Source organism: Magnolia sinica, chromosome 9, assembly GCF_029962835.1.
Source record: "Magnolia sinica isolate HGM2019 chromosome 9, MsV1, whole genome shotgun sequence".
Taxonomy (NCBI): Eukaryota; Viridiplantae; Streptophyta; class Magnoliopsida; order Magnoliales; family Magnoliaceae; genus Magnolia; species Magnolia sinica.
The window spans coordinates 860313-880645 of NC_080581.1; the positions used below are offsets into that span (position 1 = coordinate 860313).

Here is a 20333-nt window from a genome sequence, read left to right on the forward strand (position 1 = left end):
AACTCTTTTATTGGAAATTCCCACCCGTTGATCACATAACTCCTTTTTTACTGTCTCCTTGTTCGCTTTCATGTGGGCCAATTTACAAATCTTTGCGATTTTTCAAGTATACACCTGGCCAGATCAACGGTTTGGATCATTTCAGAGATCTACCAACACGTCCGTGGAAGAGATGGAAATCGCGGCATTAGTTGCACGCGAAGAATGGACGCGGATTGCACGCGATCCCCATCGCGGGAAGCTCCTGCGGTCGGAAGCTTGGTGGGGCCCACCGTTAGTTTTGTTAAATCCACCCCGTCCATCGGTTTTTCCCTCTCATGTTTGAACATGAGGTAGATCCAAAACTCAAGTGGGCCACAAGAAAAAAATTGGAAGTGAATGCCTACCGTTGAAACCTTCCCTAGTCCACCCAGATGAACTGAAAATACAAAATATTAATCTCCTACAAATCTTCTGTGGCTCTACGAATTATTTGACGCTGGAATTTCATTCCCCACTATTTCCTTCGGTGTGGCCCACTGGAGTTTTGGATCTTGCCCATTTTCACGATTATATTGTAGCGTGAGCTGAAGAAACGGATGGACGGGGTGGATTTCTCACAAACATTACGGTAGGTCCCACCTAGCTACCGACCGCAGGAACTTCCTGCTCTATAAGTAGTAGCAGAGGTCCCTCGCGTTTTTCTAAAATCTCTCTCGAAAGTGAATAGGAAAACGCCTCTCGGGACTCAGATTCCTTAGCTCTTCTTCTGCCGCAGGGATCTTCAATTGATGGAAGCAATTCAACAACAAGTAGCGGATCGAATCGTCTCAGCTGGTAGGTCAAAGATCTTTTCTTTCTCTTTCCCCCTTCTGCTATCTGCGTAATCACATGTCTACATGCATGCATGAGGCTTCTATCTTGTTGTTAAGTGGAAGAAATTTGAACTGTTTTTTCGTTTATTTAGTTTGATTTGATGGGTTTTGAGGCAAGTTTCTCCTGTATTCGTGGAATTTTGTGTTTTTTTCTTTTTCTTATGCTATTCGTTAGTTTGATGGCTTGCAATTGCCCCTTTTGGTTTGGGAACAATTAATGTTTTGTGTTAAGAATCGAAACCAGCGTCGTGTTTGATGATTTAATGAATTTTGAAGTTTTTTTTTTTTTTTTTTTTTCTAATTTTTGTAATGCTATTCTTTCTTTCAACACCTTTTAATTGCCCCTTTTGTTATTGAGTATGTCTATGTTTTATGGGCAAGATTGAAAACCCGTCTCATGCTTGGCTTGATTCGATGGGTTTTGAACTGGGTCTTTTTTGTGTTCATGGAATTCTGCATGTGTGAGTGCATATTTGGCATTTTCTTTCTGCTTTGCAATTGCTCCTTTTATTGGTAGGATTGTCGTTTTGGACTGAACTGTCGAAAGCTCGTCTCATGTTTGGTTTGTTTTGATGCTATTATGTTTTCTATAATCTTCATTGTTCAACTCCTTGCGGTTACTAATTTGGGTGTTGAATCAATCGCCTTTTATGTGAAAAATTGAAAACCAACCTTTTGTTTGGCTTGATTCATTATTTATTTGTTATTCAATCAATTGCTGTTTTATGTGAAAAACCTAAAACTGTCTCATTTTTGGCTTGATTTGATGGTGCTTGAACTGGGTTTCTTCTTGGGGTCATGGAGTTTCTGGTAGCTTGAGCAGTTTCGTTACTCCGTTTGACCTTTGATGGCCTTAAATTGCTATCTTTTTTGCTTGACAAACCACGAATATACCAGCGCAGCCACAGCCACATCCACAATCCTGATCCTATCAGTCCCAGTGGCTGATACAGAGACATCTCTCTCCTTTTCTCTCTCTTCCTGTTCTGATATATTTCTCCCTCCCTCACTTCTCTTGCTGTGATTTTTTGCACATATCCTTTTTTGGCTTTCTCCATTCTGTTCATGCAGACTGCAGGGCAGAAGCTCTGTTTGTGTGCAACCTTCACTCTTGAAGCAATCAAATTGTCCTATCACCATTGTCTTTAATCTCATTATGAGTTCATAATTTTCTTGTAACGTATTGCGATACGATGAATCAGTATTTGAAGTTCTAGTTTTTGGAGGATCTTTGCTCCAGTTGCAATATTTTCCAGTTTTTAAACCTTAGGATATACTACTGTTTTTCTAGAGCGAGACTGCAGCATGAGTTTGCCCAGAATGCAATTGTGGCAACTCACATGTTTCAATCCAGAATATTGGAATCTCGTTTTGTGTTATGCTTGATTGTTGGGATCTCGTTTTGTGTTGGAATCCAGACTCTAACGAGGAACTTAACATATTGACATTGGACAACGAAGAAAAACCTGCTGATGTGGAGAAATTTAAGGAACAGGTAGTTGCCTTTTTTTTTTTTTCCATGATGCCATTTTTATTATTGATTTTTAAAATTTTGTCGAATTTTGTTTATGAGTTTGCATTTTCTTATGGCTCAGCTTCTTTCTGCTAAAGACGAGAGGATGGTGTCTCCTAATGGTTCGCACAATGCAACTGCCACAGGTCCTTCAAGGGATACAACAGGACGGCTGGGATCGTTGAGTGTAGGTCGAGATCATAATACCGTTTATGCACCTAATGCCTATGCCCCTCAGGCACAAACAGTTTACTATGGAGGTTAGTTGTGAGATCCCATTGCCACAATTATCTGTTCATGGCAAAGTAGTCATAGTATATTATACAGCGCTCGATTGAGCCCTTGTTCCAACCGTTGACTGTACATGCGGGGCTCGCCTGGGGCAAACTATTCAAATGGTGGGTGCATCGTGGACAACAAATAACCCCCCAAATCTCTCCCATCATGTGACCCGTGCCCAAAAAATGTAGACCATTGGTTGAAATTGACCATTTTCATCCGATGGTTAGGATAATTTGATAGGGGAGATAGTAAACCATTCCACGATGGGGCCCACTAGATCATTGGATTTAGTCATTGTGTAACCTTGTTATCGAGTCAATGAGATCTTGATATCCAAATTGCAAAGAAATTAAAAAATACCCACAAGAACAATGGAGTAGAGAGGGAGAGAACTTTTATTGATATCAACCTTTTACAAAAGTTAAAAGAAAATACCACACTTGAATCTACCAACTCCTACACCACCACCCCCCATTTGTAGATCCCAAAGAAATCCTTGACTGAAATCTATACAACTAAGAGAATCAATCACAATTTATTGAACCCTAATCCAATTTTTCTTCATATGGCAAAATTAAACATGAAAAGCAATTGAGAGAATCAATTACACCCTCATCACATCTTTAAAATAGCCCCTTCATATCTCCCAAAAATAGTAGATTATAATCCTTAATGTGGCCCCCCAAATCTATAGATAATCAGCCCAAAAATCAGCACATGTTGGGCCTACGGTGGACTATGGGCCTATGTCTTGTTGGGCCATACAATGGGCTACTATATGGGCATAGGTTTGCCATGGATTTGCATCAGGTCGCCATTTAGAAACTCTAGTTTTTCTAGATTGAGCGTCATATAATGCCTCTATAAAATTTCCTACACCGTTTTTGGTGGCTAGGAGTAGTCAACCTTATAGGAGTTAGTATTGAAGTTATGGAGAAAAGTGAAAACTAATTTCCAAAGAGGAGTTGCATGCCGAAGACTTTGCCTAGAGTTCTCAGGTTTTGATGAAGCCCTAGGGATGGAATCAAACTAGAAGCATGATAGTTCAAATATGTACCCAATTTTGATGATTGATTCATTCCCTACATGCGACAGTGTAACTCCTGTTGCTCCAAAGTCAGCAAATAAATAGAAGGAACAGTACAGGAGAGGGTAGATATGTGGAATCGCTCCACGATAGTCTGATGTAGTCGCACCAAAGAGGTTTCAAGAGGCATCTCATCGCTACGTAATTGAATTTCATCACAGGAAACAGGAAGAAATACTAAAAAAAAAACCCACCTAATCAATATCCATGTATCATGTTCATATGTTCTTTCTTCTCTACTTACACCTAATTGGTCCATATATATTGTTCTGATCCCTTTCAAATGGAAACAAAGGGAAGAATTACAAGTAAAGAAACTAGGAAGCTGTAAATAAAGGATAAAAACATACTAGATCTCTCCCACATATCATGCATATGGGCTCTGTTATACAAACCATAATTTATCAATTGCATGATTTCTTAGGACATTTAACATCACCCAATTGGACAAATGTGCCTCACAGTCCAATCAGTTTCCATATAAAGGGGATCTTCCACACATTTGATTTTGATGTACGCGTGTGATGTATGGGGTCCAACTTTAATTGGACAGCTTGTGGGATCCAGTCTGGGTCCCTACCTGATGGATCTAATGGTCCTGGTTCAGGTGTTAGTTTTGACAATTGGGGTCAGGGTCAGTGACCCAAACCATTGACTTGTTGAATGAGTTCCAACATAGATGGACTATACACCAAAAATCTTCCAGAACTGAAGATCCTATCCCCCAATTTCGGGCCATTTTTTCAGTTGAATGTGGACTGTTGCTGTATTCCTCTCTTCAACAGTTTATTTGCAGGCCATAGATAGAAATGTTAGGGTTGGCCTCTTAATAAATTTTTGGGGTATAGTCCATCCACAATAGGCCAGCAAACTGATGTTTGGATCATGGAATGATGGCCCTTAATTGTCACAATTGAGAAGCCAAATATACTGTGCAAAGCCTATAGAGAGTTATGTACTTTTATGTGTCTTTTTGTGTGTGCATGTACACAGTGTTTGGCGCTCTTGTGGAGTTCTTTATTGTAACTCTAGTATTATAATAAAAAGGCTGTGTGGGGTTGGAAGCCCTAACACAACAACATATTCTCCAAACCTTCTCTCTCTCTCTCTCTCTCTCTCTCTCTCTCTCTCTCTCTCTCTTTCTTCCATTCCTTTCAACTCTTCCTCAAATCTTAGCAACAAGGTATTCAAAATCGGTTATGTAATGGCCGTTATGTAACAATAACGGTCATAACTGTTACGTGTTCCAGGGTCGAAACGGGCGTTACAGAAAAAACAGGCCGTAACAGCCCGTATCATAACGATAACGGTGGTGGCCGTTACGGGCACCATTACCATTTTGGAACACCTTGCTTAGCAACTCTACTTGGTATCAAAGCCCAGGGACACTTACGTTGATTGGAGTTGCATGGGCTTGCAACCATATGGCTCACGTCAGCAAGTGTACATATTGTATGACTAGTTTTGCATTGGGGAGAACATGATCTGATACAACTTGATTTTAGAGGAATTATGGTGATTTTTGCAGGATTTTTAAGGTTGATTTGAGGCGTGTTTGGGCCTTTTTGAGTCCGGCCAAAAACCGAAAATCTTCGGTTTTTTTTTTTTGTTTTTGTTTAGGTTTTTTTTTTTTGGGGGGGGCAAAAGTTTCCAAATTGGTAAGGATTTTTTGGTGTTTCATGCGCGCACAAAACACATTGAGATCAATTGTCATTTCATTCGGGAAAAAGCTGCTAATAAGGAAATTACTACTCATTTTATTCCTTTGAGGACCAATTGGCCGATGTTCTTACCAAATCTCTTAGTAGGGATGCTCTTATTTGTATAAACCCTCTACTTGTTGATTGCTGTGGAATGTAGCCAGGTTGCTTTGGCAACTAAAACTCAGATGTTGCAAAAACTCAGCTAAGTCAAATTTAGACATTAAAGACCTAATTCTAAAGTCATGTCTGAATTTCCAAACATGGAAAATATATCACTGCAATTGTACTGGTGAGTGATTTTTTTTATATATATATATTTTTTCATGTTTTGGATATTGACTCTTTTAGAGAAATCACAAGTTTTTATATTTTATTTTTAAGTGTGATATCTGCATATCTTTCTATTTTCCTCTCTTATTTTCTTATGGGATTTAGTTGTCACTGTAAGCACTTTATAATATCCACTTATGAGACTGTGCTTTTATTTCATGATGTTACTTAAGGTTACGAGAATGCTACCAGTGACTGGGAAGAATATCCTCACTACATAAATGCGGAAGGCATGGAGATCGGATCTCCAGTAAGTATGAATTCCTTGTCTATTTGCTTCTGAACTTGTGCTTTCTGATTGAGATCTCACCAAACATGCCTTTTGCTTTTGTTCTTATGCAGGGAATGTATGAAAATCCGTCTCTTCTTTTTCATACCGGCTATGGATACAGTCCTCAAATGCCATATGGACCTTATTCTCCACTTACACCGCCTCTGCCTTCGGTAAGAGGAGATGGCCAGCTGTACTGTCCACCGCAAACCCATTTCGTGGCTCCTTATTACTACCAGCAACCAGTTCCTCCTAGCATGCCATATGTAACTTATCCGACTCCCATGTCACAGGCTGAGCTATCAATGCCGGCTGGGATCGATCAACATGGCACTTTTCTTTCTGATTCTCCCAATTCTAGTGGAGTTCTGTTTGGACCACGACCTGGTTATTATGGGTCTTTTGGTAAGGGAAGTTTTGCTGGAAGTTCTGGTAACCCTGCTGTCTATGAGTTGTGGCAAGGATTTGATGGGTTCGGATCTGGTGGACCTTGGTCAGATTGGTCAAAATCCTCCGAAGGGCAGAGGTCTTTAACTCCGTTGCCATCACCAGTGGCTTCACCACAACCGATTGGCACAGTGGGGTCATTTGGGCACAACGGCGCACCTTTAGCTTCTGGAATGGTATGATTTCTTACCGAAAAAATGCAACTTTCTCAGGCTTCTGAAATGGGTCATTTGTGGTCTATTGGCGTATACACTATATTTTGTTTGTTTTCATATGGTTATTTCGTGTAGAAACTGTCAGACTTTGATATATGCTAAGAAAAGGAGCATCATGCCATGTGTTCACCACCCTGTCACCCTCACATTCATGCAACTATTTATCATTTTCAGGCTTCTCTGCAACAGAGACCGTTGCATGGATTTGGATCTGCGACAAGCTACAGCAACAGAGGCTTCTCACATGAGGGAGTGTATCATCAAGGCATGAATTTTGGAGGGTCCATATCTGGTATTGGACTCAATGACCGGAGCTGGATTGCGATGGATAAGGGTGGGCGACGAGGAAGGGGCAGTGGTTCTTTGTGCAGCTGCAATGGCACGATGGACATTCTCAGCGAGCAAAACAAAGGTCCGAGGGCGTCGAGGACAAAAAATTCAACCTTGGAACACAATTGGTCTGTTGATGGTAAATGGGGTGCATCTCCTAAGGCCGACAAAGAGTCATATAATCGACCCGATTTTGTCACAGAGTACAAGGATGCCAAGTTTTTCATAATAAAATCATACAGTGAAGATAATGTGCACAAGAGTATTAAGTACAGTGTCTGGGCCAGCACATCGGGTGGAAACAGGAGGTTAGATGCTGCTTATCGTGAGTCCAAGGTGAAAGAAGGCGCTTGTCCTGTCTTCCTTCTGTTCTCGGTGTGTTACTAACTTCCAAACCCCTTTCTGATTGAGCTTTTTGTGAATTCTTCTTTAGTTTTTTCGTAATACCAAAATTGATTCAGGAATTAGAATTTGGGTTTTTTCATTTTACTTGGTCAAGTTGAAAGCTAGTGCTGTGGGTTTGCTCCCCAATCCATAGACGCGAGTTCGATTCCCCTCTTCGGGATTACCCAATGCACATGGTTTGCGAGTGATTGCGTGCTTCCGCATGGAATAGTCTCGCCTTAAAAAGGGGCAGGGACACCTTGTTGTCATAAAAAAAGAAAAGAAAAAAAGAAGAAGTTGAAGGCAAACTTGAAATTCAAAGCTATTAAGAAAATGTAAAAGATCATTAGAAATTGGGAAAAGGTTGAAAAAGAAAATCGACTGGTGGTTTTCAACCCTTATGTGGGTTGGGAAGAACTGAACTAATGAAACGTCATTTCCTATTTCTGAGACTAATCATGGAAAAAGAAAATTATTAAATGAACTTTGTTTTTTTCCCTCATGTTTTTGACAACCGAATCATTTGTATGCATTTCCTCCTTTTATTCTTCTTGTCCGTTGTCTTGCAATTTTTGATAAATTCCAAATTTTTTTGTCAGATACAATAGGTTAGAGTTAAATTGTAAGTCTTTTTGCATCGCACTTCATTTGAGTCATAGGGTTTGAATGTTGAAACTCCTGTGATTCTAAGTTTTAACAGCTCCCTTTTCTTTTGAAGGTTAAGTATTAACAACACCTTAACTGCAGGTAAATGCCAGTGCGCAGTTCTGTGGGGTGGCTGAGATGGTGGGACCAGTAGATTTTGATAAGAGTGTTGATTATTGGCAGCAAGACAAGTGGACCGGCCAGTTCCCAGTCAAATGGCATGTTATAAAGGATGTCCCCAACAGCCAGTTCCGTCATATTACCCTTGAAAATAATGAAAACAAGCCCGTCACCAACAGCAGGGACACTCAGGAGGTACGATTTTTATTTTAAGTTACTAATTCTCATGCATACGTAGCGAGCATTAGTTTTCTGCTTTTCTTTGGGTAGCTCAATTGATTTCCTATTCCTTCCTGAAACGGTTTCTCATTTTAATGAAGAGTGAGCATATTTGTCGTTGATGAATGTTCTTTAGGATCCCATGCGGGATGTTTTGTGCATTGCTTATACTAGTTTTATATCCTCAGCTGGATATTCAATCTGTTTAACGATCTGACTTGGTGGTTCATTCATTTGAGTGAAGTCTAGTCTGCATTTGGTCCAGTTCTGGTAGTACCAGTGTCATGGTTTGTAAGTTTGAAGTTTGGTGAGGCCCTTTATGGGGTTGAGTCAAGTGTCGTTTGAGCACTATGACCTTGAGTTTAAAGATCATATATTGTAGCCTTTTAGTCTTTGTACACCCCCACCTTTTTTTACCCCACTTCCCCATTTCCTTCTTTTGGTTGTTGGGGGGTTTGAGTTGACTCAAATATCGTTTCCGTAGTCTGTCGGGCTTCTCGAGTTTAAAGATCATATGTTGTAGCCCTGTGTCCGAATAAGTTTCCTTGTTAAAAAGAAAAAAGAAAAAAAGAAAGAATGAGATCATTGATTGGAGAGACAATGACCATCTCTTTCTCCCAGCTTTTGCACCAAAGACTGCCATCTCTTTTTTTTTTCTGGCAGTTTGCAGGTACTGTGGGGTCCTAAAATATCTTATTTGGCACTACCTTTTGTTCCCCTTCGTGCTTTGCTTTCCATCTTTCCTCAGAGAGCATCTTTCTTTCTTCAGCGTGTGCAGGTTCTGCAATGATCGATATCCTATCTAGAGGAAACACAAGGGATATCAATAGGATAATATGCTTACTCATATTTTTTTGAAGATTTATTATCTATTATTTACATACTGCGCCATTTCTAAATCCAAACTTCGAGTAACTCACCAGTGTTTCATTTGGAGGATTTTGAATGTTCTTGGACATTTACAAGAGCTCAATTTCAGCATTCAGCCTTATGTAGTAGGGCCCAACACACCCGAATCTCAACACCTGAAGCTCTCGTATTTTGGCCATCAATTGCTGTTCCTGTTTTGCTCCTTGCTTTTCAACCCTTGTGTCTAATTGTGTCTTTTACAGTAGAAATAGCTTGTGGAGTCTGAGCTTTCAAGCATCGAATACTCATGTTCTGTTTTATTGCGGGTTTTCAAGCATTTGAATAGTTGCTTTATCTTGCGCAGCACTTGAATGAAAATTTAAAACTTAATTCATATCTTTTGGAAAAAGAAAAAGAAAAAAAACTTGATTCATCAATACAGGCATATTCCTTCGATTATACATCCTAGTAAGACTGTCATGTGTAATGCACTTGGAGAGTGGAAGTGGCTTGCAAGTTGTGAGAGAGGGGAGAAGTGTCTAAGAAATTACGTTTCTTTGAGAGATTTGCTAAAATACGTCCTGATGTAGTGTTATAGGATATTTACAGACCAGCATTTGATCTGGGTCCAAACAGTTTATACGACGGGCCTCACCATGGATGGGGGACACGCACGCCCACCAACACACACACACACACACACACACACTCACAAATCTGAGATTGGAGTGTTTCAACTCTTTGATCCTTTAATTCTTTTCCCTTAAATATGGACCATCTCCTTGATCGTTATTTCGTGGACTGTCTATTGAAAGTTTTGGAGCTTTAAATCTTGAATATACTCGAAGCAACCACCATCAACTGTGTATCTCAATCAATAGTTTGGATTGATGAACATGGCCCCATATCCAACGGCCACAGCTCCAATGTATCTTATAAAGTGAGTCATGACACATTGCAGCAATGAGCAAACTTCGTCTTTTGTTCTATTGGTTTATGGCAGGGCTTCACCATGCCCTTTCAATTTATTCAAAACCTTTGTCATGTTCTTTTATATTGCATGGTTTAGTGGTTTCCAGTAACTAATTGTGGGTATCTTTCTGCCGTTGGCATTTCTCATTATGGATGGTGAAGATTAGCTTTATTGATTGTATTTCCTGACTGAGATCAAGTGATCAACTCATCTACTTTGGTTTGGCTGGTAGCGGTAGACTTGTGAGAAAAAGAGGCAAACAATGTAGCTGTAGCTTTGTTGAGTGAGGGCTCTAATCGCCAGTCTTTGTATTTGGGAACTTTGGTTCCATTTTGATTTAGGGTATGTTTGGATACATGGATTCCATGGATAATGTAAGGGCTCTAATTGCTAGAGTTGGGCATCGAGTCGAGTCGGACCGAGTTAGGGCTGACCCGACTCAACCCTGTTTTGAAATAGACCTGACGCAAACTTGACCCGACTCAGTACCAAGTCTAGCATGCTTGACCCTATCTGAGTCCGAGTCTGGCCTAGACAACCCGGACCAAGTCTGACCCAGTCATAGGTACTGAGTTGGGTCTGGTGCTGCGGGTATCCGCAGGCTGAAATCACAGCTCCGAACCTAGGTGCACCTGCCGGAATTGCAGCCTCTCTATCAGCTACACGGCATCTCAGATCTGAAACGGTTTTTTTATATATATATATATATATATATATATATATATATATATATATATATATAATGAGTTGGGTTTTGGATCGAGTTGAGTCAGTACCTAGTCGGATTTCAGGTCGAATCGAGTTACTGGGTGACCCGAACTCGACTCGGTTTGAGTTCGGATTGGAAGAAGTCTACTGGGTTCGGATCGACTCACCCACTTGGTTCGGGTCGAGTTGGGTCCGAACGAGTCGGACGAGTCGAGTTTGCCATGTCTAGTCGTCCTATGCTCAGCTCTACTAATCACCCATCTTTGTATATGGGAACTTTGGTTCCAATTTGATTTTCGGGCATGTTTGGATACATGGATTGCATGGATAACATAATGACCACCCAATGATAGGAATAGGATTCAAAAAAATGGGGTGGCAGTTTGGATAGCATGGAATCAGATGCATCAGACAAATGTCACATTGTTTCTTGTGCATGGTAATTCTCTTCATGGATAAGAGTAATGATTACTGGGTGAATCCACTTGTCTGAGCAGCCCAACTGACTTTTTAGTGAAAAACAAAATTCCATTTCTGCGTGGATTCTGTTTATCCAAACACTCCATTAACAGAATCTCTTTCATTGCTTGCTCACAAAGAAAAAAAAGGAAAGGGAAAAGAAAAGAAAAATAGTTCCACTCCACTGCTGAGTAGTGTGGCCTTTCATGCTTAAACACCTGAAAGGCGAGAGTTATAATGACTCATGTTACAATATATGCAGGTGTGCATGTTAGAGGAATAGGAAACACAATGCTGAAGCAAACAATGTGTTTGTCCAAGAAACTGTGCATATTAGTCTGCTTTTGGTAGTTCAAACTGTACAGTGAGCCCTACCGTGGATTGGAGATATCTCCAAAATCTTACCTATAGGAATATACTAGGTCCCAATTTAATGTAGACGGCTGGCTATTATTGTCCATTTGGAAGCTACCAATTGAATGGCTATGATAACTTGATATAGAGTACATGTTAGAGCCTGCTCCATTTTATGATGGGGCCCACCAAAAGGCAGATGATAAAATGATGCTTCTCATGATTGAGAAAGTTATATGATGATCTCTCAGGTAAATCCCATATAGCAGTGTTTTGATGATCATGCTATCAAGGATCTTAATTTCTTTTATGTCGATCTTAATTTCTTTTATGTCTTCTGGACCAGTTCTCACTCTATCATGGTTGCTGCAGGTGGGATTGGAACAGGGGCTAGAGATGTTGAACATCTTCAAGAACTATGAAGCAGACATGTCCATCCTTGATGACTTCGGTTTCTATGAGGATAGGCAGAAAGCCATGCAGGAGAGGAAGGCCAGGCAGCAAGCCCAGCAAGCCGACCTGATGCCAATAACAGCATCCACAGGCAATGGGCACCGGAATCCTGTGCCTGTATCTGGCGATTTAATAAAGCAGATGTCGAAGAGCTTCACACAGGCGGTTCGATTGGAAGATAGTAGTAAAGTCGACCCGGCCATTGAAAAGGCAGGATCTACTGCTGCCAGGACTCCTACAGGGGCCAAGGCTGAAGATCTGGCAAATACAGGGGCGGACGCACCATTGCAGGGCAGTTAGGTTGCATTTGGTGGGATATCTCGGGCAGGCAGGTCAGTCCAACCCCACGTCATCTGCCACATATATGAATTGGGTCCAAGGACGGAGGGTTACGGTATGGGTCTGATTGCTCGAGCCAGCGAAGGTTGCGGTGTTGCCCAATATAAACATCTCTTGCCCAATATATACATCTCTTTTCAAGCGGCAGCGCCATGTATAATTATGGTGGTTCCCCTTCCTCTGGTTATAGTGTTAGAGTTTTCATTTTCACTCTCTCTCCCTCTTTGTTTTTTCTTTCTTTTTTTTTTTCCCTTGAAGGAAAGCAGTCATTTGGAGGTCCCATTGTAAAATTCAGAAGCAGATAATAAGCAATGCATTGAGGTTTTTTTTTTTTTGAATAAATTCCAAAACTAGTAATGTCATGAAGTGGGGCCCACTGTGGATGTTAACGGTTCATCCAGCTGGTTCTGAGATGCTGTGGGCCATGCCACAAATTTATTTCTGATCAGATGATTCCAGGCCCATTTTAGCTTAAAACAATATCAGGGCCTGATTGGCCACCTGCATTAGCTGGGATTAGATGGGATTGCATTCGTTGTCCCAAACCACAGGTCGAGAGGGAAGGATTTCGCAATCCTCATTGGATTAGCTAATTTCCGCTGTTTTTCCCCAAAAAAATGCCTAGTTTGCATCCGTGAAAGGGCACGTGGGGCCATCATGATGTAAATGGTGGTATCCACGCCGTTCATAATTATTTTTGGGTCATTTCAGAGTATGAACTGAAAAATGAATTATTTTTGGGTCATTTCAGAGCATGAACCGAAAAATGAAATATAACCAGGAATGGAGTGGACCACAACCTAGAATGAGGTAGAACCGTATCAAGATTGCATGATGTTCGTTTGAATATTAAAACGTCCTTAAAGTGGGTTCACGTGGCATTATCTGGGTCGTCAATTCACGTGAAGAGGATAATCAGTGAGTTCATGGTCCACCCACTGGATTGGAGCTCATCCCGTCTCTCACCTCATTTAACGCATATGTGTCATACCTGGACGACACGGGGACAGTTCATCCCAAAGCCTCTGTCATTTATAGGCCACGGACCCAAAATCGGCTTGATTAGATAATGCTAACCATCTAAACAATGTACATTCTACTTTTGAATTCCAACTTCTACTGATATTTATCTCGCCACCAATTTAAGGGTTAGAATTATTTGACGAGTGTGAATTTTGGTTCATGTTCCACTCATGCTTAGTCTTGCTGAACAGACGGTCTGGATATCTTGCAAACATACCAGGTATATGGTAATTGATATGGAGGAATAGTAAATTTCGTACATTAAGATTCATCTGATCAGTTCCTCGTTAGATAAAAGCGTTTGCAAAATGAATTTTACAATCCTACAGTATTTTTCCAAACATACTTTAATCCTATCCCGCTGGCCTTCCAAACATGCCATTACAAATTACGGATAAACTTAATCCAAAGACAGTACCTTACACATGCATTAATTGCTACGTATTCAATTCAATCCACTTTAATCCCACCTAATGCAGTGGCTAAACAGGCCCAGTGTCATAAACCTGGGATGGAACACGATGATTGATGGCTGAGAGGCAACTGTCCTATCAATACTTTACTTTTATTGAGCGAGTATTGGGCCAGATAAGATGGCTAGGATTCTGAGACCAATGTGGGCCATGACCTATTATTCACATGGTACACCAAATCAATGGTTTTGATTGCCCTGAATGAATGCAACGTGCGGAGAGCCCTTCGAAATCTCAGTCCTTTCTTTTGTTCATGAGCATCTATTCTTGGTTTTGACTAGTGACGGTCTGGATCGTCCAGGATAGGAAATTGTTTCAACCTTTTAGCTCATGATATTGCAGGCCTACATTATAAGAAAGTAATGGTCGAATTTTGATTAACTACTGCGCGCACCAGATCACTAGACCAGCGTAATACTTTTGATTCACCCCACAACATTTAAGTGAAATGATCGGTCTGGATCTCTCTCACATGTTACCACATTCACCAGTCACCAATTTTATTTTTTATTTTTAGATAAATTTTAAAGGAAAAGGAAAGGCAGTCCGTGTTTGTTGCTGGTAGCCCGGGAAAAGCAGCTAAAAATAGAGGGAGGGAGGGAAGGGAAAAGTAGGGAGAGAGGCAAATGAGGGGAGGTTTGGACGTGGCAGGAGTTCTTCCTTTTCTTCTTCTTTCTCTGTTGCATGGCCAAATCAATGCCAGCGACGGAACACTGATAGCTTCAGTGCTCCTCATTGCACTAAGATGGTTCGGATCTTTCTTCCATTTTCTGCTCTGCTTTTGGGGCTTCTCATCATCCCACTCCATGGAAAGACCGACTCTCCTGATGGTATTCCTCCTTTCCATCTCCTCTTTTCTTCCCAAAATTCCTGTTGTCTGTACAATCCCATTCCATTCAATCAAGGAGAACGCTTGCTTACCGAGGGCGTGGTGAAATGATTTAACGTGATTGCAATCAACCCTGTCCATCAGGTACACCAACCCCTTTTGGCCTTGATCACGGAAGTTAGTCCGATTCGACACTCAGGTGGGACACCCAGATTAAAATTTACACAAGTTCTTATCGTATGCTCCACCTGAGTTTTTTGAGCTCTGGGATTTTTTGGGTTATCCTTTAGATATCCTGATGAGGCAATTCAGATGCATGCATAAAGGATTGGATGGTATATAAACACCATGGTGGGTCACCAGTACTAATGGTGGACACTCCATCCCAACTCTTTCCTTTGGTGTGACCTAGCTGAGTTTTTGGATCATCATGATTTTCAGGCTCTAGGGTGACAATGGAGGGGCATACCTGATGGACGGGGTGGATCTCACGAGAGTTCCACCCATATGGTGCTAGGGACCTAAGGGAGTTATGCCACATTGCTTCTTCAATCAGTGGCTTACAAAAGTCTGCAATGGCTGCCTTTCCAGTGAGGGTCTGAGATCCCAATTTATGAGATGTTTATGATGGTCCAATCAAAGCAATTGTTTATTAGGTGGCTCATCAATGGTGGATATCATCATACAAATGCATGCGTGTGTTCATGGTGCACCATATGAAGGTACCAAAATGCACTGCCTCCAGGGGCAGTGGATTACCTCCTATCTTATGTAATGACAGAAGTTTTGATACAGTATGGCTATCCATGTGTGTTTATGCTACCACTGTCCACGTGGTCTGCGTGTTCCTCGAATCGAAGCATCCAAACACTGGGCCCTCCTTCTTTATGGGGTGTATCTGCAAAAGTTGGATAGATTAACGAGGCTCTGAATAATGAATATTTTTTCATTGAATTTGGACTATTGGCCTCTCGGCATTTTAACCTCCATTTGCTAGTGACCACAGACCATTAGAATCAACTGTCTGTTGTGACTTTCATGGTTATGGTCATGATCAGGACAGTTTAAATCAAGGTGCATGAATTCCCCATTTACATTGGCTGTGCGCATGTGTATGGATCATCTTACTTGTTACACTATCAGTTAACCCTTTCTTAAATGGCATGAATTATCCACTATGAAGGCGGCATGAATGGGTGTCAATCTATATCATCTAAATCGTGGGCCTAATTGTGGATGAAGCATTTTCCAAAAATTAAATAGATCGTATGATCCTAATCTTGCAATTGATGGACAACAAATTGACTAGTTAAAGAGAACTAGCCAGCTTTCAAAATTCACGGCTCATATCAGATGGTTAAGATTGTATGGCCAGTGCAAGAACTGAAAGGTCTGGATTTATGAACGTTTATGTGACATAGACGATCGAAGAGTCACTACCTACCAATTGAGGTTTATTTGATGAGGAATCATACCATACTCTAGAGCCTATAGGAGCATGGATTATCATATGCCTATATACATCCGAACATGTGTGTGAGGATTATATTCCATCCAAGCTGACCTAATTGTGAACCACTGCGAATGGGGTATAGACCAAATTCCATTTGGTTGGACGATCTCATCTTCCAGCCAATTCATGGACACATCTCCATTTGATCCAAACAATTGATGTTGTTTCTTTGTAATTGCTCATTTGGTTGCAATTGGATCGAACGATTAGGTGTACCAGATTGGTATATTTTTGAGGGAAGTGTGTAGAATTTCTTATCTTTTGGAAGAGAAATGGGTGTGACTGAGCCTAGGCAATTTGGTGTTCGACAAAATTTCAGATGCAGATGTTGCTGATCTTGAAGAGCCAATTTGGGAGGAGGAAGTTAAAACAACTATGGTGTGGTGCATCTTGGCAAGGACAAAGCTTTGGGGCTGGATGGGTTCTTCCTAGCTTTCTTTCAAGTTTTTTGGGAGATGATTAGGGCTGATCCAATGAGTTTCACTGTGAAGTTCTTCGAGTCTGTTTGGTTCTGTCAGAGATAGGGAACTCTTTCATAGTGTTAATTCTAAAATTAGAAGGTGCCAAGAGCTTGAAGGACTTTCGACCCATCAGCCTTATCGGCAATCCCTACCAAATGATTGCTAAGGTTGGTTCCAGCCCAAAGATTCAAGATCATCGTCCTAAAGGTAATCTGTTTCATTTGCAAATTGGACTGGGAGAAGGCCTACAATCATGTAGGTTGGATTTGTCTTGATTATCTGGGCTGGCTGGGCTGTGGGTTTAGGTAGAGACAATGTATTCGAGCCCACGTCACGTCTGCCAAATTCTTTGTTCTCATCAATGGATCCCCCTTCAGCTCTATTAGGGAGACTCCCTCTCCTCCCTTCCTGTTCGTGGTTGTTTTAGAAGCTCTCAGTAGGATGTTGAGTAAGGGCTAGTCTATGGGCCTCTTCTAAGGGTTCAAGGTGGAGAACATTGACCAACATATATCCTACCTCCAGTTTGCTAATGATACTCTAATTTTCTACGAGGCAGACAAATCCATGGTGGACAATCCGAGGAAAAGCGTCAGGTGTTTCGTGGTGGTATCAGGGTTGAGAGTCAACTTAGCCAAGAGTGAAATTCTCGGGATCCATTCATCTGCGGAAGAAGTTGCTAGGTTGGCCAAAGTCTTTGGGTGCTGGACTGGGTCCTTTCCTTATTGTATTTAGACCTTCCCGTCTATGTAGGTAAGCACGCCGAGCACTTGTAGGATGAGGTGATTGAAAGGATGGAGAGAAAGCTTTTGCATTGGAAGAGGTGAAGAGCAGACTTCTCTCCCTAGGTGGTAGAATCCCGCTTATCAAGTCTGCCTTCTCAAACTTCCCCTTGTACTAAATATCGCCTTTTTGAGGGGTCTGGTTTTGGAATATTGTCTGGATTGGGAAGTCTCCACTTTGATTAAAGTTTCCTAGACTTGTCAGGCTTTGCCCTTCCATGGATGTCTTGATTGCCCTTTGCTTCTTGGGTCGGGATTCAGGAGGTGTTTGGGTCACTCCCCGTAGGCGCAATCTCACAGACGCTAAGGTTGAAAACCTGGTGCGGCGCCTTTCTCGTTTGCAGGGGATTCAACCTTCTTCAGGTGTGAAGGACTCGATGATTTGGCTGAAGGATAGATCAATTGTTTTCTCCATGCATTCTTTCTATGGTATGATCTCCTAGCTTGAGGTTTGCAAGAGGTGCCGCCATACAGGACCTATTTGGTCTTATTGAGCTCCTCCCAAGGTATCGGCTTTTACTTGGCTTGTCGGCAGGAATATGGTGCTTAGTATCAACAACCTTTGCAAGAGGGCTATGGTGCTTCCAAATATTTTCCTTTTATGCAAGGATGATGCAGAATCGGCATATCACCTCCTTATCCAATGCCCTTTTCTACGGGTGTTTGGGATGGTATTTTGGACTTTTTAAAAGTTCCCTAGGTGATCTTGAGTTGAGGGGCTTTTCCTTGCTTAGCATAATGACGATTCTGGGAAAAAAGGTAGATCAAGGTGGCAATTGGCTTTTCTCATTGCTCTTTGGACCCTTTGGGGAGAGAGAAATAACCACTTCTTATGGAATAGTAGTGGCTCTCTCTTGGATGCTATTAGAAGGGCTAAAATGCATATTCGGGAGTGGGGCGCCCTGATTTTTGGGTGTTGTATCTCGGCATGCTGCGGCTTGCCTTAGTTTAGTTTCAGCCTCTTGGCTGTCTTAATGAATAATATTTTTGGACCATGCCTGAGATTGGGGTATGCACCTCGGACTGTTTGGATTGAGTACACATGGACACATTTAGTTAGATGGTTTGGTTGATGTATTTCCCTTTTTTTTTTGTGCCTCTCTCTCTCTCTCTCTCTCTCTCTCTCTCTCTCTCTTCCTTCTTGGAAAAAGCTCTTACAATTTTGTTTGGGTATTGCTTGTGAGTTCACCTCAAGCAGGGCGAAAAGCCGATTTTTTTTCTCTCTCTTCCGGATTCTAATCAATCTCTGTATTCTTCTGATTTATTTGCGGGCATTTTCAAGATTTCTGTAGCAAATACTAGTGAATTTGCTCAGAGTAAAAGAAAAGAAAATCTTATTTGAGAATATATATATATGGGAAAAGGTACTATGCGCTCGACCTCACGATAAGCTCCCGTGAGGTTGAGCTGTGTGGGGCCCACCGTGATGCGTGTCGACCATCAACACCGTGCATTTGATGGGTCCCCTCTAAATTATGGGATATCCTAAAAATCAGCCGTATACGGAACTCAGGTGGGCCATACCATCTAAAATCATGTGAAGACATGCCAAAAACATATAAAAGCACTTGGTGGGGCCCACCTGAGTTTTGAATGCTGTTGAAACTTGGTCTGAACCCTCATCCAAGTGGGACACACATAATGGATGGGCTGGATTTGCAAACCACATCTCGGTGGGCCCAAAAAATGATTATGAATGTTTTAATGGTGCACGGCCCCTCCCCACTTCTGTATGTGGTGTGGCCCACACAAGTCACGGATTGACTTGATTTTTGAGACCTAGGCCCACGATGGAATGGTGCATCTGACTAATGGGGTAGATGTTCGAAACGCATCACGGTGGGGCCCACACAACTCGACCTCATGGGACGGTCTTGTGAGGTCGAGCGCATAGTACCTTTTCCCTATATATATATATATATTCCGGTGACATGGATAGTATATGTGACAATTAGACTAAAATCTTGTTCGGAAATGCTTAAATTTTGTTGAAATTACCATGAGTTTGTTATGAAACTTGTGTTTCTAGTAAAATGGTTGCTTCTGTTGTCAGCATACAGTTTCATTGTTTTTAAATTTCTACATAGGAGTATTACAAAGATTTTCCTGCACACATTCAACATTATTAATGCGGGGCATTTTCACACTGGGCCTAAGTGGGGTGGCCTGTGGGATGCGGGGGCACACTCGGGGTGGGTGGCCCGCATAACCCATGGATTCGGGGCCCGTGTGAGGTGGGTGGCTCGTGTAGGGTGGAACCCATGGATTTAGGGCCCACGAGGGGATGGGACCTATGGATTTGGGGCTCATGAGGAGGGTGCGGCCGATGACCTAACCCATGACTTGGGGCCTGAGCTATGAGATAAAGGGATTAATTCGCCATGCTCCAACAGTTCGAGCTTTTAGAGCAAGTGGTTAATTGTCCTGCATCAATTATGCTTTTGTTATGCTCTTATGTTTATATGTTTATTGTAAGAAAGATATTGAGGTGATTCCTGCAAGGAGAGATTGAAGAGACAATTTATAGCACACATAGAGATGTGGCACACTTGTATAGGATCCAGGCCATTCATCACATTGGGGCTGACATGAATATTCCCTGGCCCAATAATAAAGAACATCCAGTTATCAGGTTGGTTGCATGTGTATGTTGAATACAGATTCTTAGACATCTTTTTCTGACTGCCTACTGCCTATGTATCTAATACATGCTTGGCTTG

At 41.6% G+C, this 20333-nt stretch overlaps 2 protein-coding genes across 9 annotated transcripts in view; both read left to right on the forward strand.

Moving 5' to 3' along the window:
* The first annotated feature begins 689 nt into the window (after positions 1-689).
* On the forward strand, positions 690-12865 carry LOC131256574 (YTH domain-containing protein ECT2-like). Of its 3 annotated transcripts, XM_058257467.1 has the most exons (9): positions 696-816; positions 2273-2349; positions 2450-2627; positions 5943-6019; positions 6112-6213; positions 6334-6663; positions 6877-7407; positions 8164-8376; positions 12116-12865. In XM_058257467.1, exons 1-9 carry the CDS (start codon positions 771-773, stop codon positions 12494-12496), a joined length of 1935 nt encoding a protein of 644 aa, XP_058113450.1. In that variant the 5' UTR covers positions 696-770; the 3' UTR covers positions 12497-12865. The 3 variants fall into 3 exon arrangements, with proteins under 3 accessions (XP_058113449.1, XP_058113451.1, XP_058113450.1); XM_058257466.1 differs by having other exon boundaries at positions 690-816; positions 6112-6663; XM_058257468.1 differs by lacking the exons at positions 2273-2349; positions 2450-2627 and having other exon boundaries at positions 690-816; positions 6112-6663.
* Positions 12866-14591: 1726 nt separating this feature from the next.
* The window catches only part of LOC131256575 (protein STRUBBELIG-RECEPTOR FAMILY 5-like), a 35269-nt gene continuing 29527 nt past the window's right edge, over positions 14592-20333 (forward strand). For 3 of the 6 annotated variants that reach the window (XM_058257469.1, XM_058257473.1, XM_058257475.1), the window contains exon 1: positions 14594-14861. In XM_058257469.1, coding sequence (XP_058113452.1) covers positions 14777-14861 — 85 coding nt within the window. In that variant the 5' untranslated portion in view covers positions 14594-14776. Of the gene's footprint in view, positions 14862-14985; positions 15005-15301; positions 15583-20333 lie in introns of those variants that run through there. The other 3 variants (XM_058257472.1, XM_058257476.1, XM_058257474.1) reach the window with 3 other exon arrangements.